At 46.5% G+C, this 25,444-nt stretch overlaps 1 protein-coding gene across 1 annotated transcript in view; it reads right to left on the bottom strand.

Moving 5' to 3' along the window:
* CUL5 (cullin 5) overlaps nucleotides 1-23,408 on the bottom strand; it is a 108,624-nt gene extending 85,216 nt beyond the window's left edge. Inside the window, exon 1 of the mRNA XM_077298422.1 lies at nucleotides 23,278-23,408. Within this exon, the coding sequence (XP_077154537.1) occupies nucleotides 23,278-23,301 (24 nt within the window). The 5' untranslated portion in view covers nucleotides 23,302-23,408. The remainder of the gene's footprint in view (nucleotides 1-23,277) is intronic.
* Nucleotides 23,409-25,444: the final 2,036 nt, after the last annotated feature.

Here is a 25,444-nt window from a genome sequence, read left to right as displayed (position 1 = left end):
TAAATGCTTATGTCAATAATTTAAAAAATTTTGCGAAGTTTTCCAAAAAAAAAATAAAAAATAAAAATAAAGAGTTAAAATAAAATTCTGATTATAATTCTACTCTTTGTGTGTGTGTGGATTTATTAAGGTAATATAATAAAAAAGGTTTAATAAAAACAAACACCAGACATGTTAAAGGTATAACATAATGGTTTTACTATCAAGACAACCACGCTTTTTGGCTTTTTTTTTTTTTGGGGGGGGGGCAGAAACACATTTTTTACATAAACAAAACACATGGGAAACAGGTTACACATGGGAAACAGGTTACACATGGGAAACAGGTTACACATGGGAAACAGGTTACACATGGGAAACAGGTTACACATGGGAAACAGGTTACACATGGGAAACAGGTTACACATGGGAAACAGGTTACACATGGGAAACAGGTTACACATGGGAAACAGGTTACACATGGGAAACAGGTTACACATGGGAAACAGGTTACACATGGGAAACAGGTTACACATGGGAAACAGGTTACACATGGGAAACAGGTTACACATGGGAAACAGGTTACACATGGGAAACAGGTTACACATGGGAAACAGGTTACACATGGGAAACAGGTTACACATGGGAAACAGGTTACACATGGGAAACAGGTTACACATGGGAAACAGGTTACACATGGGAAACAGGTTACACATGGGAAACAGGTTACACATGGGAAACAGGTTACACATGGGAAACAGGTTACACATGGGAAACAGGTTACACATGGGAAACAGGTTACACATGGGAAACAGGTTACACATGGGAAACAGGTTACACATGGGAAACAGGTTACACATGGGAAACAGGTTACACATGGGAAACAGGTTACACATGGGAAACAGGTTACACATGGGAAACAGGTTACACATGGGAAACAGGTTACACATGGGAAACAGGTTACACATGGGAAACAGGTTACACATGGGAAACAGGTTACACATGGGAAACAGGTTACACATGGGAAACAGGTTACACATGGGAAACAGGTTACACAATCATGTCTTGCCACGGGATCCGCCCAACAGGTGAGACAAAATAATCGGCAAACTGGTCCCTCATCCTTGTAACTGAACTTGTAGAGCGAACCGAGCTGCTGCGGTAGTCCCACAAGGTGGTCTCCAACTCTTCATCATCCAAGGAAACGGGCTCCTTTGAAAGGACAAAGTTGTGGAGCACCACACAGGCTTTAACTACCTCGTCTATAGTGGTGGTTTTCAGTTTGATTGCAGTCAGCAGAACTCACCACTTCGCCGTCAATATGCCAAAGGAACACTCCACTACTCTTCGTGCCCTAGTAAGCCGGTAATTAAAGACCCGCTTGGTATGGTTTAAGTTCCGGCTACTGTACGGTTTCAGTAGGTGCGGCGACAGTTGAAAGGCTTCATCACCTACAAAAACATATTCCAGGGCTGGGTCATTTGTTCCTGGCAGTGGTCTGGCTGGCGGTAAATCGTAGCTCTCTCCATAAAGGCAACGACCCATCGGAGAGTTTTTAAGAACTTGCGAATCGTTGGACCGTCCATATGCTCCGATGTCCACGGCAAGGAACCTGCAGTTGGCATCTGCAATAGCCATAAGGACGATGGAGAAATACTTCTTATAATTATAATACTCCGATCCTGTTCCTGCCGCTTTCGCAATCCTTATATGTTTCCCGTCAACTGCACCCACACAATTAGGGAAATTGCAAATTTGCTGAAACTCTTCAGCACTTCGCAACCAGATTTCCATGGATGGTTGGGGGATATACTCTGGTTGCAAAGTGGTCCAAATAGCCCGATGTGTCCTTCACTATTCCAGAGATAGTTGAAATGCCCAGCCGGAATTGGTAATGGAGCGAAGTCATAGATTCACCCGTAGCTAGGAAACTTAAAAAAAAAAAAAAAAAAAAGTTAGAAAAAATTGCACAGACCAACAAGTTTTAATATGGCACTGTTAATTTTTTTTAAGGACGGGACACACAATAAAACCAGCATGAAACCGGTGTAAAAAAACAGTGGAATGTACGCCAAGAAAACCCAAATTACATGCTGCAGAAAATAGTGCGCAGTATGCCAGCGCAGTATTGTCTGCAGCATGTAATATAACATTAAAAATGACCAATGACAGAAAAAAAAAGAGGCTTACCGCAGGGTCACCATCAGCCGCTCCGCCGGTGTGATGGCAAGCCTCATCCTTGTGTCCTGTCTTCGGATGACATCCTCCAGTTTTGCAAGCAAAAAATCAAAATGTTCAATCCTCATCCGCACGTAGTTGTGGAATTTGTGTGGATTGTGCCGCAACTCCAGGTACAGAGTGGACTGGACACCCCGGGTCATCCGTAGTTGATTAATCGGATGAATCCACAGTCGTCTCCGTCTCCGTTGCTGCAGAAGCATCCTACGCCTTTCCGCTGCCGCCTCCTTCTCCCGCACTATGATATCCAGGCGATTCGTCTCAAAGATAACGTCGGTAACCAAACTAGCAATCCTCCCAATAACACCTTCCATCGCTGCCACAAAACTAAAACCCTCAAAGATGGGCTGTAAAAACAGTAACTATATAGTTTTTCAAATTTTCCAGTAGCCAATCAAATTTGGGAGCCTCCAATTTTAAAAACGGATCCGTCGGAAAAACGGATACAACGGATGGTAAAACGTATGCAACGCATCCAGTATTTTCGACGGAAACGTTTAGCGGATTTGCGACGGATCCGTGGAAATGCTGGATGCGTGGCATACGTTTGTCACCGTTTTTCACTTTTTCGACGCATCCGTTTTTTCGGCAAAAAAACGGATTTGCGACGCAATGCAGTTAACGCTAGTGTGAAAGTAGCCTTACAGTTCCAGAAAAATGGATGGAATTTATAGAAAATGTATCGAAATCTCACAGCAAACTGACCTGCGGTGCACGTTTCAAATCACGTCACTTTCTCTATCATAAGTAAAAAACGCACTTAAGATTTTAGTGCATTTCTGAGGCGGTAACGCATCAAAGATGCATGTAATCCACACATGACTATATCAAGAAAGTGTTGTCAAAGCCAAATAATAATAATTTTTATTTCTATAGCGCCCAACATATACCGCAGCGCTTTACAAATTATAGAGGGGATTTGTACAGACAATAGACATTACAGCATAACAGAAATCACAGTTCAAAACAGATACCAGGAGGAATGAGGGCCCTGCTCGCAAGCTTACAAACTATGAGGAAAAGGGGAGACACGAGAGGTGGATGGTAACAGTTGCTTTCGTTGTTCGGAGCAGCCATAGTGTAAGGCTCGGGTGTTCATGTAAAGCTGCATGAACCAGTTAACTGCCTAAGTATGTAGCAGTACAGACACAGAGTGCTATTAACTGCATAAAGTGTATGAGAACACAATGAGAGTGATAATGTTGTTTTGTTTTTGTTTGTTTTTTCTTTAACCCCTTTCTGACATATGACGTACTATCCCGTCGAGGTGGGGTGGGCCCGTATGACCACCGACGGGATAGTACGTCATACGCGATCGGCCACGCTCACGGGGGGAGTGCGGCCGAGTGTCAGCTGCATATCGCAGCTGACATCCGGCACTATGTGCCAGGAGCGGTCACAGACCGCCCCCAGCACATTAACCCCCGGCACACCGCGATCAAACATGATCGCGGTGTGCCGGCGGTATAGGGAAGCATCGCGCAGGGAGGGGGCTCCCTGCGTGCTTCCCTGAGACCCCCGAAGCAACACGATGTGATCGCGTTGCTCTGAGGGTCTCCTGCCTCCTTCCTCGCTTCAGGTCCTGGATCCAAGATGGCCGCGGCATCCGGGTCCTGCAGGGAGGGAGGTGGCTTACCGAGTGCCTGCTCAGAGCAGACGCTGGTAAGCCTGCAGCCCTGCACAGCAGATCGCCGATCTGACAGAGTGCTGTGCACACTGTCAGATCACCGATCTGTGATGTCCCCCCCTGGGACAAAGTAAAAAAAAAATTCTCCACATGTGTGTAAAAAAAAATAAAAATAAATCCTAAATAAAGAAAAAAAATATATATATTATTCCCATAAATACATTTCTTTAGCTAAATAAAAAAAACAAACAATAAAAGTACACATATTTAGTATTGCAGCGTCCGTAACGACCCAACCTATAAAACTGCCCACTAGTTAACCCCTTCAGTAAACACCGTAAGAAAAAAAAAAAAAAACGAGGCAAAAAACAACGCTTTATTATCATACCGCCGAACATAAAGTGGAATAACACGCGACCAAAAAGACTGATATAAATAACCATGGTACCGCTGAAAACGTCATCTTGTCCCACTAAAAACAAGCCGCAATACAGCATCATCAGCAAAAAAATAAAAAAGTTATAGTCCTGAGAATAAAGCGATACCAAAATAATTATTTTTTCTATAAAATAGTTTTTATCGTATACAAGCGCCAAAACATAAAAAAATGATATAAATGAGGTATCGCTGTAATCGTACTGACGCGACGAATAAAACTGCTTTATCAATTTTACCAAACGCGGAACGGTATAAACGCCTCCCCCAAAAGAAATTCATGAATAGCTGGTTTTTGATCATTCTGCCTCACAAAAATCGGAATAAAAAGCGATCAAAAAATGTCACGTGCCCGAAAATGTCACCAATAAAAACGTCAACTCGTCTCGCAAAAAACAAGATCTCACATGACTCTGTGGACTCAAATATGGAAAAATTATAGCTCTCAAAATGTGGTAACGCAAAAATATTTTTTGCAATAAAAAGCGTCTTTCAGTGTGTGACAGCTGCCAATCATAAAAATCCACTAAATAACCCGCTATAAAAGTAAATCAAACCCCCTTCATCTCCCCCTTAGTTAGGGAAAAATAAAAAAATTTAAAAAATGTATTTATTTCAGTGTTGGGGCTAGTGTTGGGGCTAGTGTTGGGGCTAGTGTTGGGGCTAGTGTTGGGGCTAGTGTTGGGGCTAGTGTTGGGGCTAGTGTTGGGGCTAGTGTTGGGGCTAGGGTTGGGGCTAGGGTTGGGGCTAGGGTTGGGGCTAGGGTTGGGGCTAGGGTTGGGGCTAGGGTTGGGGCTAGGGTTGGGGCTAGGGTTGGGGCTAAAGATAGGGTTAGGGTTTGGATTACATTTACGGTTGGGAATAGGGTTGGGTGTGTCTGGATTAGAGGTGTGGTTAGGGTTACTGTTGGGATTAGGGTAAGGGGTGTGTTTGGATTAGGGTATCAGTTATAATTGGGAGGTTTCCACTGTTTAGGCACATCAGGGGCTCTCCAAACGGGACATGGCATCCGATCTCAATTCCAGCCAATTCAGTGTTGAAAAAGTAAAACAGTGCTCCTTCCCTTCAGAGCTCTGCCGTGTGCCCAAACAGGGGTTTGCCCCAACATATGGGGTATCGGCGTACTCAGGACAAATTGCACATCATCTTTTTGGGGTCCAATTTCTCCTGCTACCTTTGGGAAAATACAAAACTGGGGGCTAAAAAATAAGTTTTGTGGGGGAAAAAAAAGATTTTTTATTTTCACGGCTCTGCGTTGTAAACTGTAGTGAAACACTTGGGGGTTCAAAGTTCTCACAACACATCTAGATAAGTTCCTTGGGAGGTCTAGTTTCCAATATGGGGTCACTTGTGGGGGGTTTGTACTGTTTGGGTACATCAGGGGCTCTGCAAATGCAACGTGACGGCTGCTGACCAATCCATTTAAGTCTGCATTCCAAATGGCGCTCCTTCCCTTCCGAGCTCTGTCATGCGCCCAAACAGTGGTTCCCCCCACATATGGGGTATCAGCGTACTCAGGACAAATTGGACAACAACTTTTGGGGTCCAATTTATCCTGATACCCTTGTGAAAATACAAAACTGGGGGCTAAAAAAATCATTTTTGTGAAAAAAAAAAGGAATTTTTATTTTCACGGCTCTGCGTTATAAACTGTAGTGAAACACTTGGGGGTTCAAAGCTCTCACAACACATCTAGATAAGTTCCTTGGGGGGTCTAGTTTCCAATATGGGGTCACTTGTGGGGGGTTTTGTTGTGAATTTGGATTCTGGGCTCCCCCGGTGGCCGCTTGTGGAATTGGACTTGTCATCCTCTTTCCTGTTTCACCTGGTTCCATCAGTAGTGGGTGTCGCTATTTAAGCTCATTTCTCTGGTGGTTTCTTGCCGGTCAACAATGTTATCTGATGCCTCTCAGTGCTTGTTCCTGCTTCTAGACTACTACTAGATAAGTTGGACTTTTGTCCATGTTTTGTTTTGCCTATTTGTTCCAGTTCACAGCTGAAGTTTTGTTACTGTGTCTGGAAAGCTCTCGTTGATCAGGGATTGCTACTCTGGCGTTATGAGTTAATGCCAGAGTTTAAGGTAATCTCTGGATGGTGTTTTGTTAGTGTTTTTCTGCTGACCATGAAAGTATACTATCTGTCTTCTGCTATCTAGTAAGCGGACCTCAAATTTGCTAAGACTATTTTCCTGCTGCGTTTGTTGTTTCATCTGAACTCACCGTCATTATATGTGGGGGGCTACTGTCTTCTTTGGAATATTTCTCTAGAGGTGAGCCAGGTCTTATATTTCCCTCTGCTAGCTATTTAGGTCTTAGGCCAGAGCTCACATCTGGGGGCAGGTTATGGACAATTTGAAGTTGTCCCAGGAGAAGACTCAGCGTTTTGCCAACCGTCATCGTCGTGTTGGTTCTCGGCTTTGTGTTGGAGATTTGGTGTGGTTGTCTTCTCGTTTTGTCCCTATGAGGGTCTCTTCTCCTAAGTTTAAACCTCGGTTCATCGGCCCTTATAGAATATTGGAGATTCTTAATCCTGTTTCTTTCCGTTTGGACCTCCCTGCGTCCTTTTCCATTCATAACGTTTTTCATCGGTCGTTATTGCGCAGGTATGAGGTTCCTGTGGTACCTTCAGTTGAGCCTCCTGCTCCGGTGTTGGTTGAGGGTGAGTTGGAGTACGTTGTGGAGAAAATTTTGGACTCTCGTGTTTCCAGACGGAGACTCCAGTATCTGGTCAACTGGAAGGGTTACGGCCAGGAGGATAATTCGTGGGTCAATGCATCTGATGTTCATGCTTCTGATCTTGTTCGTGCCTTCCATAGGGCTCATCCTGGTCGCCCTGGTGGATCTGGTGAGGGTTCGGTGCCCCCTCCTTGAGGGGGGGGTACTGTTGTGAATTTGGATTCTGGGCTCCCCCGGTGGCCGCTTGTGGAATTGGACTTGTCATCCTCTTTCCTGTTTCACCTGGTTCCATCAGTAGTGGGTGTCGCTATTTAAGCTCATTTCTCTGGTGGTTTCTTGCCGGTCAACAATGTTATCTGATGCCTCTCAGTGCTTGTTCCTGCTTCTAGACTACTACTAGATAAGTTGGACTTTTGTCCATGTTTTGTTTTGCCTATTTGTTCCAGTTCACAGCTGAAGTTTTGTTACTGTGTCTGGAAAGCTCTCGTTGATCAGGGATTGCTACTCTGGCGTTATGAGTTAATGCCAGAGTTTAAGGTAATCTCTGGATGGTGTTTTGTTAGTGTTTTTCTGCTGACCATGAAAGTATACTATCTGTCTTCTGCTATCTAGTAAGCGGACCTCAAATTTGCTAAGACTATTTTCCTGCTGCGTTTGTTGTTTCATCTGAACTCACCGTCATTATATGTGGGGGGCTACTGTCTTCTTTGGAATATTTCTCTAGAGGTGAGCCAGGTCTTATATTTCCCTCTGCTAGCTATTTAGGTCTTAGGCCAGAGCTGGGCATCTAGCGATAAATAGGAAATGCTACCTGGCTATTTCTAGTTGCGCGGCAGGCTTAGTTCATGGTCAGTATAGTTCCATCTTCCGAGAGCTTGTCCCTCTATAGGCTTGCTATGATCTCTGCCTGCAGAGATCATGACAGGGTTTGTACTGTTTGGGTACATCAGGGGCTAATACGCTGGTTACTAATATAGGAATATCTATATATCGACTAGCCATTTATCACATTGGTTATAGCTTAGATGTACATTTATTAATCTCCCAGTAAGGTCTATTTTCTTGCCTACTTTTATTTATAGGATGGGAGCAATGAATTTATTTATAAAGTGTTCCCCTCTGACATCATTGTCCTTCTCGGCGCTCTAGTATATCAAAATAATAGGCTATCTTACATCGAGTGCCGAGCAACATGATATCACACTTGGCAGAAAAGGCGTGACGGGGCAGATGTTAGAAGCGCAACCATTGATGATCCTAGTGGCGGCACTACCTAAGCTTATAGTGTGCGCTGAAAATAGTGCATCTTGCTAATAACTTCTACGCAGGCGCAGCAACTAGGCCGCCAGAGATACCATAGGTGACACGCAAGCTGCGGCGCCCTTGTGCGCTCCACTTTGCGCATGCGGTGTAATTCACTTTAGGTGCCCTGCATCATCTTATAACTTCCGGGTTGTCTAACCGGAAGTACTAGTACGCGCGAATTTTCCGGCCTCCAAATAGATAAATTGAGGTAATACACAATAGAATTCACTCTTATCTTTCATCATCGAGATACATGACACCACGATCAGGCCTCCTGATGAGCCAGAGGGGCGAAACGCGTCGAGGCGAACTATGTTAGGTGGCAGACGGCGCGGCACCTAGAGAACGATGAGTATCAGCCGCACAGACTTATGCATATGACGTGCTCCATATTTGCCTATCGGGCTATAGCAATAATATGCACTATGACACTTTAAATGATTAATTATAGCTACAATAATTTGTCTTATAGGGACAATGTGGGATATATAAACTGTCCGCTTTTCTGCTACAGCATTCTTGTGCTCATTGTGGCACGGTACGTTTTTTCGGGCAGTGGGCCCTTTATTGGACTGATCTCTATGGTCCTGAATGCATTTTGCAGGCTGTTATTGCATAAACAGGTGCTGTGAATTTAATCTTAGACAAATATCGATCTACAGCAATAATATGCACTATGACACTTTAAATGATCAAATATAGATACAACAAGGTGCCTGGTTGGGGCAGTGCGTGCTGTTTAAACTGATTCGTTCTCTTGCTACGGCATTTTTTCTGTGCTCATTGTGGCACTGTATGTTTTTTCTTGGGCAGCTGGCCCTATATAGGACTGATCTGAAAGGGTCCTGAATACATTTTACAGGCTGGCATTGCATGAATAGGTGCCGTATATACTATCCCAGGCAAACATTGGCCTTTTTGGGAAATTATTTTACAAACGAGTCATCATAAGTCCACTACATGTACTCCATTGTTTTTAATTTCACGATGTTGGGGTTTAGGATTTCCTATTTGTAGGCTAACCTTTGTCTAGTCTATAGGGGCACCTTTAGACATATTCACTGTGTGGGTAGGGGAACCCAGAGCCATTGGTAGGGTCTTATAGGATCCTAGGGCAAGACGACGAGGAGTGGGGGTGCCAAAACGCATCCCCTAGGGCGCCAACCCCCACTGCCAGGTAGCCACCAGTATAGCAATCTTTATAGGGCAAATACCGGCCCCCAACACTAGTTTTTCCACTGTGTGTTTTGGTTTTTTCTTTGGTGTAGCCACAGGTTGGTGGCATTTTAGCTATCTCTAAATAAACATGTTGGGTTTTAAATGATTTTTGCATTAAGGTACCCCAATTTTTCATTCATTGACTTTGAAATTAAACATCAGGGGCTCTGCAAATGCAACGTGACGCCTGCAGACCAATCCATTTAAAGGGAACCTGTCACCTGAATTTGGCGGGACCGGTTTTGGGTCATATGGGCGGGGTTTTCGGGTGTTTGATTCACCCTTTCCTTACCCACTGGCTGCATGCTGGCCGCAATATTGGATTGAAGTTCATTCTCTGTCCTCCAAAGTACATGCCAGCGCAAGGCAATATTGCCTTGCGCAGGCGTGTACTCTGGAGGACAGAGAATGAACTTCAATCCAATATTGCGGCCAGCATGCAGCCAGTGGGTAAGGAAAGGGTGAATCAAACACCCGAAAACCCCGCCCATATGACCCAAAACCGGTCCCGCCAAATTCAGGTGACAGGTTCTCTTTAAGTATGCATTCCAAATGGCGCTCCTTCCCTTCCAAGCTCTGTCATGCGCCCAAACAGTGGTTCCCCCCAAATATGGGGTATCAGCGTACTCAGGACAAATTGGACAACAACTTTTGGGGTCCAATTTATCCTGATACCCTTGTGAAAATAGAAAACTGGGGGCTAAAAAATCATTTTTGTGAAAAAAAAAAGAATTTTTATTTTCACGGCTCTGCGTTATAAACTGTAGTGAAACACTTGGGGGTTCAAAGCTCTCAAAACACATCTAGATAAGTTCCTTGGGGGGTCTACTTTCCAAAATGGTGTCACTTGTGGGGGTTTTTAATGTTTAGGCACATCAGGGGCTCTCCAAACGCAACATGGCATCCCATCTTAATTCCAGTCAATTTTGCATTGAAAAGTAAAATAGCGCTCCTTCCCTTCCGAGCTCTGCTATGCGACCAAACAGTGGTTTACCCCCACATATGGGGTATCGTCGTACTCAGGACAAATTGCACAACAACTTTTGTGGTCTAATTTCTTCTCTTACCCTTGGGAAAATAAAAAAAAGGGGGCGAAAAGATCATTTTTGTGAAAAAATATGATTTTTTATTTTTACGGCTCTGCATTATAAACTTCTGTGAAGCACTTGTTGGGTCAAAGTGCTCAACACACATCTAGATAAGTTCCTTAAGGCCGGGGACACACTTAACGTATAAAAAAACGGTCCGTTTTTCACGGCCGAGAATCGCACAAATGTTTCAAAAACAGTGATCCGTGTGCAGTGCGAGGATGCAATTTCCTCGCATCAAATGATCCGTGTGACATCCGTGTGACATCCGTATGGCATCCGTATGCCGAGATTTTCTCGCAAGCTTGCAAAACCGACATCTAATGGATTTATGTGCTCAAATGTTCGGGAAAACATATATACAGTATATATATATATATATATATATAAATATATGTCATTGAGACACATATATATATATTCTGTATTTATATTTCATTCAGCGCGATATCTGTGAAAAGCCGGTAATTCAATTGCCGGCTTTGCATTTCTCCTTCACAAACCCGACAGGATATGAGACATGGTTTTCATACAGTAAACCATCTCATATTCCCATTTTTTTTGCATATTCCACACTACTAATGTTAGTAGTGTGTATGTGCAAAATTTGGCCGCTGTAGCTGCTCAAATAAAGGGTTAAATGGCGGAAAAAATTGGCGTGGGCTCCCGCGCAATTTTCTCCGCCAGAGTGGTAAAGCCAGTGACTGACGGCAGATATTAATAGCCAGGAGAGGGTCCATGGTTATTGGCCCCCCCTGGCTACAAACATCTGCCCCCAGCCACCCCAGAAAAGGCACATCTGGAAGATGCGCCTATTCTGGCACTTGGCCACTCTCTTCCCACTCCCTGTAGCGGTGGGATATGGGGTAATGAAGGGTTAATGCCACCTTGCTATTGTAAGGTGACATTAAGCCAGATTAATAATGGAGAGGCGTCAATTATGTCACCTATCCATTATTAATCCAATTGTTTGAAAGGGTTAAAAAACACACACACACATGATTAAAAAGTATTTTAATGAAATAAACACAGCGGTTGTTTTAATATTTTATTGCTCTCTCATTCCATTTTCAGACCCTCGCTTGGCAAAACAATAAACACACAATATACATACCCTCTCTGATGAACTGTCACGTCCCACGAAGTAATCCATCTGAAGGGGTTAACTAATATTACAGGCAGAGGTGCGATAATCCACTCGCTCGTGCCTGTAATCCCCGGGTGCTGAAAGGAAAGCAGTGATGTGTACTTACATTCAGTCGCGGTGATGCGCCCCTGCTGGATGTTCTCATGAACTGCAGCCTGGGAACTTTTTCCCACGCTCCAGGTCATATGAGGACATCCACCAGGGGGCGCATCACCGCGACTGAAGGTAACTATAGGTCATTGACCTACATTTCCTTCAGTCGCGGTGATGCGCCCCCTGGTGGATGTCCTCATATGACCTGGAGCCTGGGGAAAAGTTCCCAGGCTGCAGTTCATGAGAACATCCAGCAGGGGCGCATCACCGCGACTGAATGTAAGTACACATCACTGCTTTCCTTTCAGCACCCGGGGATTACAGGCACGAGCGAGTGGATTATCGCACCTCTGCCTGTAATATTAGTTAACCCCTTCAGATGGATTACTTCGTGGGACGTGACAGTTCATCAGAGAGGGTATGTATATTGTGTGTTTATTGTTTTGCCAAGCGAGGGTCTGAAAATGGATTGAGAGAGCAATAAAATATTAAAACAACCGCTGTGTTTATTTCATTAAAATACTTTTAAATCATGTGTGTGTGTGTTTTTTAACCCTTTCAAACAATTGGATTAATAATGGATAGGTGACATAATTGACGCCTCTCCATTATTAATCTGGCTTAATGTCACCTTACAATAGCAAGGTGGCATTAACCCTTCATTACCCCATATCCCACAGCTACAGGGAGTGGGAAGAGAGTGGCCAAGTGCCAGAATAGGCGCATCTTCCAGATGTGCCTTTTCTGGGGTGGCTGGGGGCAGATGTTTTTAGCCACGGGGGGGCCAAGAACCATGGACCCTCTCCTGGCTATTAATATCTGCCCTCAGTCACTGGCTTTACCGCTCTGGCGGAGAAAATTGCGCGGGAGCCCACGCCAATTTTTTCCGCCATTTAACCCTTTATTTGAGCAGCTACAGCGGCCAAATTTTGCACGTACACACTACTAACATTAGTAGTGTGGAATATGCAAAAAAAAGGGGATATGAGATGGTTTACTGTATGTAAACCATGTCTCATATCCTGTCGGGTTTGTGAAGGAGAAATGCAAAGCCGGCAATTGAATTACCGGCTTTTCTATAGAACACCGCTGCGTATTTCTCGCAATGCACACGCATGGTCCGTGTGTAATCCGATTTTTTCTCGCACCCATAGACTTGCATTGGCGAGTCTCGGCCGAGATACGCTGACAATCGCAGCCTGCTGCGAGTTCCCTCGGATCCGAAATACGGTGGAGAAAATATCGGATGATGGGAGCTGCACCATAGATTAACATTGGGCCGAGTGCTATGCGATTTTTTATCGCATAGCACTCGTCCGTATTACGGTCTAGTGTGACCCCGGCCTAAGGGGTCTACTTTCTAAAATGGTGTCACTTGTGGGGGGTTTCAATGTTTAGGCACATCATGGGCTCTCCAAACGCAACATGGCGTCCCATCTCAATTCCAGTCAATTTTGCATTGAAAAGTCAAATGGCGCTCCTTTCCTTCCGAGCTCTGCCATGCGCCCAAACAGTGGTTTACCCCCACATATGGGGTATCAGCGTACTCAGGACAAATTGTACAACAACTTTTGGGGGTCTATTTTCTCCTGTTACCCTTGGTAAAATAAAACAAATTGGAGCTGAAATAAATTTTGAGTGAAAAAAAGTTAAATGTTCATTTTTATTTAAACATTCCAAAAATTTCTGTGAAACACCTGAAGGGTTAATAAACTTCTTGAAAGTGGTTTTGAGTACCTTGAGGGGTGCAGTTTTTAGAATGGTGTCACACTTGGGTATTTTCTATCATATAGACCCCTCAAAATGACTTCAAATGAGATGTGGTCCCTAAAAAAAAATGGTGTTGTAAAAATGAGAAATTGCTGGTCAACTTTTAACCCTTATAACTCAGTCACAAAAAAAAAATTTTGGTTCCAAAATTGTGCTGATGTAAAGTAGACACGTGGGAAATGTTACTTATTAAGTATTTTGCGTGACATATGTCTGTGATTTAAGGGCATAAAAATTCAAAGTTGGAAAATTGCAAAATTTTCAAAATTTTCGCCAAATATTCGTTTTTTTCACAAATAAACGCAAGTTATATCGAAGAAATTTTACCACTATCATGAAGTACAATATGTCACGAGAAAACAATGTCAGAATCGCCAAGATCCATTGAAGCGTTCCAGAGTTATAACCTCATAAAGGGACAGTGGTCAGAATTGTAAAAATTGGCCCGGTCATTAACGTGCAAACCACCCTTGGGGGTGAAGGGATTAATAGGCCACACAGGGATAGTTAGGTTAATGCTTTGAGGTGGTAGGCCAGTCTGAACAAATGCGTTTTTAGGGCACGCTTAAAACTGTGGGGATTGGGGATTAATCATATTAACCTAGGTAGTGCATTCCAAAGAATCGGCGCAGCACGTGTAAAGTCTTGGAGACGGGAGTGGGAGGTTCTGATTATTGAGGATGCTAACCTGAGGTCATTAGCGGAGGGCACGAGTAGGGTGGTAGACTGAGACCAGAGAGGAGATGTAGGGTGGTGCTGAGCCATAGAGTGCTTTGTGGATGAGGGTAGTAGTTTTGTACTGGATTCTGGAGTGGATGGGTAGCCAGTGTAATGACTGGCACAAGGTAGAGGCATCGGTGTAACAGTAGGTGAGGAATATGATCCTGGCAGCAGCATTCAGGACAGATTGGAACGGGGAGAGTTTGGTAAGAGGGAGGCCGATTAGTAGAGAGTTACAATAGTCCAGACGAGAATGAATAAGTGAGACAGTAAGAGTTTTTGCAGAGTCAAAAGTAAGAAAAGGGCGAATTCTAGAAATGTTTTCGAGATGCAGATAAGAAGAGCGAGCCAGTGATCGGATGTGGAGGGTGAATGAAAGCTCGGAATCAAGGATGACCCCAAGGCAGCGGGCATGTTGCTTGGGAGTAATGATTGACCCGCACACGGAGATGGCAATGTCAGGCAAAGGTAGGTTAGTAGAGGGAGAGAACACGAGTTCAGTTTTTGACAGGTTCAGTTTCAGATAGAGGGAGGACATGATGTTAGAGACAGCGGTAAGACAATCACTGGTGTTTTCTAAGAAAGTCGGAGTGAAAGCAGGAGAAGAGGTGTATAATTGGGTGTTGCCAGCATAGAGATGGTACTGGAAACCAAATCTACTGATTGTTTGTCCAATAGGGGCAGTATACAAAGAGAAGAGGAGGGGGCCTAGGACTGATCCTTGAGGAACCCCAACAGTAAGGGGAAGGTGAGAGGAGGAGGAACCAGCAAAACATATAATGAAGGATCGGTCAGAGAGATAGGAGGAGAACCAAGAGAGAACGGTGTCCTTGATGCCGATGGAGCGGAGCATAGTGAGGAGGAGCTGATGATCCACAGTATCGAATGCTGCGGAGAGATCCAAGAGAATTAGCATGGAGTAGTGACCATTAGATTTAGCTGTTATTAGGTCATTAGAGACTTTAGTGAGGACAGTTTCAGTAGAGTGTAAAGAGCGGAAGCCGGATTGAAGAGGGTCGAGAAGAGAGTTATCTGAGAGATAGCGGGTAAGACGGGAGTGGACCAGGCGTTCCAGGAGTTTAGAGATGAAGGGAAGATTAGAAACAGGTCTATAATTAGCGGCACAGTTTTGGTCGAGGGAGGGTTTTTTAAGTAATGGATGTATGATGGCATGCTTAAATGAGGAGGGAAAAATACCGGAAGTGAGGGAAAGGTTGAATATTTTTGTTATGTGAGAGGTGACAGCCGGGGAAAGGGACTGGAGGAGATGTGACGGAATGGGGTCACTGGTGTAAGTGGTCGGGCGAGAAGATGCAAGGAGCCTGCTTACTTCTTCTTCAGTAACTGGTTCAAAGTCAGAGAGTGAACTAGATGCAGTGGGGGAGGGAGGACAGTGCCTGGTATGAAGAGATTGGGAGATGATTTCCTGTCGAATGTGGTCAATTTTTTCTTTAAAGTAATTGGCCAGATCGTCAGCGCGGAGATCTGTGGTTGGGGCCTGCTCTCTTGGGTTGAGTTGGGACTGGAAAGTGTCGAAGAGACGTTTAGGGTTATTGGACAGCGAGGTGATGAGGGTGTTGAAATAGGTTTGTTTGGAGAGGTGAAGGGCAGAGTTGTATGTTTTTAGCATGAACTTATAATGGATGAAATCTTTGGGTAGATTTTCTCCACAGACGTTCGGCGCACCTGGAGCACCGCTGCAGGAAACGTGTTTGCAGCGTGTGCCACGGTTGTCGCCGTCTGTGTATAGGAGGAGCAGCTTCATCCAGGGCACTTTGCAGGGTTTCATTGTAATGGTTCAGAGCAGAATCAGGACATGAGATGGAGGAGATTGGGGCCAATGAGGACTGCAAGTTATTCATAAGTTTCTGGGTGTTAATGGCCTGTATGTTTCTATAAGTGTGGAAAGTGGGGGTGATACCAGGAAGTATCAAACACTAAGCCACTTTATTTATAACATGACAACAAAAAGAAACAAGAAACGCAGAATCAAAGATGTGATAAAAACACATGTAAAAAAACAAAAACAAAACGCAATGAAAAAACATAAGTAACCTAATTATGTGCACGAAATCTGCAACCTCAAAAACTCTCCAAAAGCCCAAAATGGGAAAGTAGCCTAATTATTTGGTTTGATGAGCTGCTTTGTTTTTTATATTTCTTGGTACTTGGTTTTTGAAAACTTTATTGGTATAGTCATGTGTGAACTACATGGATTTATAGTGTCTTTCCACTTCCAGCAGGGCTGTGAAGTCGGAATAAAATGGACCATCTCGAACTCCTTTTATAATAAATTGGGTTCAGTAGTAGAATGCAGGATGTGCTGTACAAGTTTTCATAAGAATTTGAGACGGTTCTGAAATGTCTGTTTTGTTCCTGATCTGAGGATCTTTGCTTTTAGTTGAGATTATTCTGTGCTGCACTTTATGTACATGCTCAGTAGTGACCAGTGCAGTGGAGTCGGAGTCAGTGAAATTGAGGAGTCGGCGTAGGAGGTTTCGCTTACCGACTTCATATATGCCTTTTTTTACCTGCAGATTTTCCACATGTAATGAAGCTCTATGGGGAAAATCTGCATTCTTAGCATAACCGCAAGGGAAATTGACATGTTCTGGATATGAACACATGCACGTAGTGTTGAAGAAAAAAAAAAGAAAAAAAAAGTGGGCATGAGATTTCTATAAATCCCATCCATTTTGCTGAAACTGTAAGACGATGAGAATTTATGTTCACAGTGATAATACTCAGCGTCAAAAGCTCATCATGAGAACTTGACCTTAGAGGTCAGTATGTCAGAATGCGTTGTCCTGTTGGAGAAATACCAAAAATTTCACTGCTAATTTCCTTAGCATAGGAGGTCATCTGTAAGGGATCAAAAGAGAGTACATATACAGGGTATGTCAAACAGAATATGACCTTCAAGAGGGTCAGGAATTGGGAGAAGGGGTGGGGACATCAATTTAGTTAACGGGCCGCTTTATCACTGTAATATATATAGGGGACAGACCACTCAAGCTGTGCTACGCTTTTTATAACTCATCAATATCTAAATTGAGAGAACCAAGGGCGAGAGCCCACAGCTTCCCGAGAAAGCGGACACCACTCCCGAGGATATGTTTGTAATTCTTAAAGGGAAGCAGTCACCAGCAAAAACGCTATTAACCTGCAGCTATGGGGGTAATCTGCAGGCTAATGGCGTTACTAACCTGCCTGGCGCTTTCACGGGGACAAAAGCTGTGGGCACAGTCGCGATGTAACCACTCCTCCGGCACTGACTGACAGCCGGACCCCAGTGCAGAGCCAGTGTCAGTCAGAACAACGTTCATTTTCTCTCTGCAGCGTCCAGCTACGTGCAGGCACCGGGCAGGTTAATAACACTGGTAATCAGTGTACAAGAGCCTTATTATTACACACCACCTCCTGTCATTGCTGTGTCATCTGAGATGTCTGTGTGTAAGTGTAATCTTCCATTTTTAAATAGTAACTCAATAAAAGTTTGCCGATTTTTTAAATGAGCCCTGTGAGTGAGCTGGATCCACTTTTTTCATTTAAGAACATAGGTGAAGCAGACAATTAGTGGTGGAATTGCTGTCTTCTAAAGTGGAGACATACTGCTGAATGTTCAGCTTCTGCAAGATAAAAACTTAAAGGGGTTTTCAGATGTGTTCTGTGAAACTGGAAATCCCCTTAAACATGGGGCGCAGTGCTGTGCACCCCCTCATCTCATAGCATTAGGGGGATTTCATACATATAAATGGGTTATAAAGAGATGGACTAGCCTAGTGATCTAAAATGGGACTCTCTTTAATGCCGAGCATGGGGACTTATCCTACAGAGATTTATGGTAAAACAGAGAGAAGTCATCATCTAGATTTTGTTCAAACAGAAGACAAGACGGATTTTTGCAAAACGCACCTGAGAACATTCTGAAGCCACTGTAGTGGCAGCCATACTAGTTGTCACCCAAAAGAGACAGGCATGAATAACTAAAATCATAAACAGAAAAAAACTCCACAAAATGTGAACGTTTCGTACAGGAACTTCCTCCAGAATCACATCTACGTCATCCAAAGGTTGCAGGCAGCATTGATATATGACACCCGAGCGACAAGGGTCCAGTGGTTATGAAGGAACATCATGCAGCCATTGCCGGCATAACTACATCATTATTTTTTGGTAACGTTAAGTCATGCTGCCCATATACTGACGTTGTGCACGTTTTACTATGAGACTTTGTGGTGTATCAAAGAACAGACTTTGAGAGGCGGCTATGAAACTCAGATGACCAGTCCTTGCAGGTCCCCAGCAGTGTCTCAGACATAGACAGGTCTCGCTTGTAGGGAGCGATCAGTCCAGGGGCGGCTGAAGGACCTGCCTTGGACTAGTTATCTCAGATAGCCCTAACTTTTTGTGAATAGTGTATCTGGCTTTTGGGTTAAAATTTCAGCATGAACCTAAAATGCACGCTAACCTTTCAAAGGTGAAATTAATGTGATTGGCTCTAAACTTTTGGATGCACGTGTCCAACTGTTCAGTGTTTCAATACTTTTTGCACAACTTGCTGTTCTCTAACAAGGAGCATAATGGCAAAATTCAATTCACAACAGGTGTTTGATCCATGAATCGGGCAATAAGTTTTAGGGTTCAATTACAATTGGTGTTAGACCGTCATCATCAGGCTGTTCACATTTTGACATCATGAGACCAAGACGACACCTAACAATTGATCACAGTACCTCGCCATTGTGAGGCTTCAAGCAGGATGTTCTCAGACAAAAGTGGCCACAGAACTTAAGAGTGTCACAGAGTCAGAAGGGTGCAACAGAGATAAAGAGACTGGAAGAGCCACAGAAAGGCAGAGAAGTGGACGTCCTTTGGCCACATCCCACACTAAGGACCGCCGCATTGTGAACAATGTCCTTCCAAACCGGATGATGAATGTCGCATATCTCCAGGCACATTTGAGGTTAGAGGCATCCAAGTGTCACATCAGACCATTCAAAATGGTTTACATCAGTGTGCTAGATGACCTGAAAGAGTACCTGACCACACCACCAGGTACAGGGGGAATCTATGCTGGAAGAGGGACAAGTGGGCCTCAGTGCTGTTAACTGATGAAAGTCGATTCACGCCGAACAGAAACGATGGCCGCCAACAACGTTGGCGACGTCAAGGAATGCGCTATGCATCAGCCACCGTTGTCACATGAGCCTTTGGTGGTGGTGTTAGTGAGGGCAGGTGTCTAGACAATATCCAACTGGCCTACACTTTGTAAATGGTACAGTGACGAGCCCCTACTACCTGAATACCATCATTAATCCAGTTATTGTGCGTCTGCACTAACACAGGCCTAATCTCATCTTCAAGGACAACAATGCTCCAGCTCACGGAGGTCACATCATTAGGGAACAGCTGCTGGAGAGTGGGATACCTCCAACCTATGGGTATTGGTATTAAACAGTCCTCCTCCTCAGGCTGTTCACATTTTCACATCATGAGACCAAGACGGCAAACTTGTGTTTATTGGGCATTAAAGTATTTACATTGATATTTCTGGCTACCACAGTACCACAATATAACTTGTTAAGTATCACATACACGGCTGTAATAATGCAGAGTGTCCGATGCACTAGGTCTGAGGTTCGGGAGCATGAATCCACTATCAGGTTTAGAGTTGAAAAAAATCGATTTCCAAGATTCCGCTCCATCGTACAGGCCAGGAATCTGTGACTGCTGGATGAGAGGCCTGAGAATCTCCCAACATCCCGGCATTCCCGGAACACAGCGTGACAAAGACAACATTGTGGCATCCCGGCTAATCAAAGAGTCGGGAGGTAAAGTCGGGCTCCCGCATCCACAGACTACCGACCTCGCTGACGGAGCAGAATCCTACAAATAGATTCTCCCGTCTCTGATCAGGTCAAAGTGTTTATTTTTCAATATATTATAATAAAAGTTGGAGCAAATTGATTGTTAGGACCCAGGATCATCGGCCAGAACAGTGATCTGTGGCCGTAGGAAGGGTACCTGAGACCTGCCTCATCACTGATGGCATCTATAACTCCTCCTTTCATTAGCCGGCCTGGCATGACATCGCGCCCCAGTGACCACCACATCATCATCGCGCCCCAGTGACGACCGCATCATCATCATCATCGCGCCCCAGTGACGACCGCATCATCATCACGCCCCAGTGACGACCGCATCGTCATCATCATCGTGCCCCAGTGACGACTGCATCATCATCATCGCACCCCAGTGACCACATCATCAACATCGCACCCCAGTGACCACCACATCAACATCGCACCCCAGTGACCACCACATCATCAACATCGCACCCCAGTGACCACCACATCATCAACATCGCACCCCAGTGACCACATCATCAACATCGCGCCCCAGTGACCACCGCATCATCATCATCATCGCGCCCCAGTGACCACCGCATCATCATCGCGCCCCAGTGACGACCGCATCATCATCGCGCCCCAGTGACGACCGCATCATCATCGCGCCCCAGTGACGACCGCATCATCATCGCGCCCCAGTGACGACCGCATCATCATCGCGCCCCAGTGACGACCGCATCATCATCGCGCCCCAGTGACGACCGCATCATCATCGCGCCCCAGTGACGACCGCATCATCATCGCGCCCCAGTGACGACCGCATCATCATCGCGCCCCAGTGACGACCGCATCATCATCGCGCCCCAGTGACGACCGCATCATCATCATCATCACGCCCCAGTGACGACCGCATCATCATCGCGCCCCAGTGACCACCACATCATCAACATCGCACCCCAGTGACCACCGCATCATCATCATCATCGTGCCCCAGTGACCACCACATCATCAACATCGTGCCCCAGTGACCACCACATCATCAACATCGTGCCCCAGTGACCACCACATCATCAACATCGCACCCCAGTGACCACCGCATCATCATCATCGTGCCCCAGTGACGACTGCATCATCATCATCGCACCCCAGTGACCACCACATCATCAACATCGCACCCCAGTGACCACCACATCATCAACATCGCGCCCCAGTGACCACCACATCATCAACATCGTGCCCCAGTGACCACCACATCATCAACATCGTGCCCCAGTGACCACCACATCATCATCATCATCATCATCGCGCCCCAGTGACCACCGCATCATCATCACGCCCCAGTGACCACCGCATCATCATCGCGCCCCAGTGACGACCGCATCATCATCGCACCCCAGTGACGACCGCATCATCATCGCGCCCGTGACGACCGCATCATCATCGCGCCCCAGTGACGACCGCATCATCATCGCGCCCCAGTGACGACCGCATCATCATCGCGCCCCAGTGACGACCGCATCATCATCGCGCCCCAGTGACGACCGCATCATCATCGCGCCCCAGTGACCACCACATCATCATCATCATCATCATCATCGCGCCCCAGTGACCACCACATCATCATCATGCCCCAGTGACCACCACATCATCATCATCATCATCATCGCGCCCCAGTGACGACCGCATCATCATCATCATCGCGCCCCAGTGACCACCGCATCATCATCGCGCCCCAGTGACCACCGCATCATCATCGCGCCCCAGTGACCACCGCATCATCATCGCGCCCCAGTGACCACCGCATCATCATCGCGCCCCAGTGACGACCGCATCATCATCGCGCCCCAGTGACGACCGCATCATCATCGCGCCCCAGTGACGACCGCATCATCATCGCGCCCCAGTGACGACCGCATCATCATCGCGCCCCAGTGACGACCGCATCATCATCGCGCCCCAGTGACGACCGCATCATCATCGCGCCCCAGTGACGACCGCATCATCATCGCGCCCCAGTGACGACCGCATCATCATCGCGCCCCAGTGACGACCGCATCATCATCGCGCCCCAGTGACGACCGCATCATCATCGCGCCCCAGTGACGACCGCATCATCATCGCGCCCCAGTGACGACCGCATCATCATCGCGCCCCAGTGACGACCGCATCATCATCGCGCCCCAGTGACGACCGCATCATCATCGCGCCCCAGTGACCACCACATCATCATCATCATCATCGCGCCCCAGTGACCACCACATCATCATCGTGCCCCAGTGACCACCACATCATCATCGCGCCCCAGTGACCACCACATCATCATCGCGCCCCAGTGACCACCACATCATCATCGCGCCCCAGTGACCACCACATCATCACGCTGAGCCATTTAATCCCAAGACCTGGGGATCGGGGAGGTTTCCTCATGGTTCCCATCCTACAGCCACAGATGACGGTCCGGCTCCTGAGAAACGATTGGCCCCCGCTCTAGCTCCCCCCAGTGTCCGGCAGGGGCCGACCTCCAGCATATAAACACTTCTTGCCTCGTGAACAATCTGCTTCCAGGACCCCAGCCCTCACACTTCTGGGAGCGGCCCCCCGGGAGCTGTCGGGGCCCGATGCGTCTCATTGAGCACACACTTGGGCTCCTCAGGAAACACCGAGTCCCCGGCATCTGTGTACAGAATGGGATGTGACCTTCCTCTCTTCATCCACCTGGAAAAGTGTGAATTCAGCAACATCCGGGCGTCACCATCCTGTCAGTGCCCCAGCAGTGATTGGACAGTGGGTGACGGTGTAGGGTACCTCCCACTTGTCCATTTATCCCCAGGTTTCCAGGAGGAGCAGCAGAGGACAGAGGCACAGCAATCACACAGGAGCGGCGGCAGCTCCCCGCACACGGCCCGGACCGTCACCTCAGGCTCCGGGCACTGTCCGCCCTGCTGCACGCCGGCTCTGCTCACACGCTGCGGGACACAGACCTGTGTGTGCGGCTCCGGCCGGTGCTGCGGGCAGTGACAGCGCACAGACAAGGCGCCGCCCGGCAGCGGCCGTCACTCCAGACCGGAGAACGCGTCCACACCGCGGTGACCGGGGAGCAGCAGCGCACACCGGGGGGAGGGCTCCTTACCTTTAACAGATGAGACGTCGCCATGTTCCCTGAACTTGTCCTCCCGCCGGATCCCGCGAGATCTCTGTGCTTACGTCACATTCCGCGAGACCTCCATAGATTACGACAGTTTCTGGGTCACGTGACTTCCGTCTCCGCCAGCGTTAGCGCCATCCGCTGTCAGTCAGAATAAGTCGGCTTACCATTGGTCAGGGGGATCGCTGGGGGCGGGGCCAGAGACTATAAAAGCGTCAACTCGCCATCTGGGCGGGAAGTTATTAGTCAGAGGACAGGAGAGGCGTTGGTTCTGTGAGGGCGTCCCCCCAGGAGCTCCACAATTGGCAGGCCGCTAGTAAGCAGCAGAAGGCAGCAGCTTTCCCGTGGAGCACAGTGCTGCACCGCCAGCATCGAGATGATTCCGGAAGCTCCTCAGACACACCATGCTGGAGTGGGGCGCCTTCAGGCAGAATATGGCTGACAATGAGGCCCCGGAATAGGAATTACGTATTTATACCTAACCCTTTGATGACACCAGTTTCTTCGGTTTTCATTTTCTGCTCCCGTTCTCCCCAGAGCCATAACTTTTTTATTTTTCCGTCAATACGGCCACGTGAGGGCTTGTTTTTTGTGGGACGAGTTGTACTTTTGAACGACATCATTGGTTTTAGTATGTCGTGTACTAGAAAACAGGACACAAATTATTTCAAGTGCGGTGAAATTGCAAAGAAAAAAAAGTGCAATCCCACACTTGTTTTTTTGTTTGGCTTTTTTGCTAGGTTCACTAAATGCTAAACCTGACCTGCCATTATGATTCTCCAGGTCATTACGAGTTCATAGACACCAAACATGTCTAGGTTATATTTTAAGTGGTAAAAAAAAAAATTCCAAAGTTTGCTAAAAAAAAAAAAAAAAAATGCAATTTTCCGATACATTTTTCATGATCTGGGGTCAGGTGAGGGCTTATTTTTTTGCGTGCTGAGCTGACATTTTTAATGCTATCATTTGAGTGCAGCTACGTTCTTTTGATCACACTTTATTGCATTTTAATGCAATGTCACGGCAACCAAAATTACGTAATTCTGGCGTTTTGAATTTTTCTCGCTACGCCATTTAGCGATCAGATTAATCCTTTTTTTGTTACTGATAGATCGGGCGATTCTGAACGCGGCGATACTAAATATGTGTATGTTTTGATTTTTTTAAATTGTTTTATTCTGAAACGGGGGTGATTTAAACTTTTATATTTTATTTTTTTTCCCATTTTTTTTTTTTTACTTTTGCCATGCTTCATGATTCAATAGCCTCCGTGGGAGGCTAGAAGCTGGCATGGCCTGATCTCTGCTACATAGGAACGATGCTCAGATTGCCCCTATGTAGTAGAATTGCTGCATTGCTATGAGCACCGCTCATAGCAATGCAGCAATTCTACTACATAGGGGCGACACATCGCTGACCCCTGATCATGTGGCGGGGGTCAGCGATGCGCACATTTCCGGCCCGATGGCCGGAACCGCTAGTTAAATGCCACTGTCAGTTTGACAGCGGCATTTAACTAGTCAATAGCGGCGGGTGGATCGCGATTCCACCCGCCGCTATTGCGGGCACATGTCAGCTGTACAAAACAGCTGACATGTCCCTGCTTCGATGCAGGTTCACCGCCGTGGCGCGCATCAAAGGGGGGACTCTGTCCTTGGACGTACTATTCCGTCTGAGGACAGAAAGGGAAAGTGCCATCAAAAAATGTTTTCCCTTCCCCATGACAGCACCGCACATGACAGATGGGGTCCGCCCCCAGAAACAGGAAACCTGTTGCAGAGAAAAAAGAAGGGGGCGGCACCTCTCTCCTCAGTTTTGGTTTCCTGTTCCTGCAGGCGGATGCCTGTGGCTGAAATACCTCCAGAGGGATCCCCCTGTGATGATTCTGGTCCGGAGGCCGAGGTCCACGGGGGGATGCAGCTGGGCACGGTGGTGCGCGTCTAAATCCGGCCATGGGGAGCTGCCTATGACGTGCTCGTCCCCTCACTGGACTCCCCGGCGGCTGCTCCTGTCAGGAGGTTGGGCCGGGTGCAGGCGTGCCCAGCACGTCGCTGGCGCCGACTGAATGGGTGACGGCTTCCGGTCGTACCGGAAGTGACGTCACATAAAACAAAGCAGCGCACTGTACCAAGTGGTGAACAGCCTCAAGCAT

The sequence above is a fragment of the Ranitomeya variabilis genome, chromosome 3 (genome assembly GCF_051348905.1).
Source record: "Ranitomeya variabilis isolate aRanVar5 chromosome 3, aRanVar5.hap1, whole genome shotgun sequence".
Taxonomy (NCBI): Eukaryota; Metazoa; Chordata; class Amphibia; order Anura; family Dendrobatidae; genus Ranitomeya; species Ranitomeya variabilis.
This window is presented reverse-complemented; position numbering and strand designations above follow the sequence as displayed.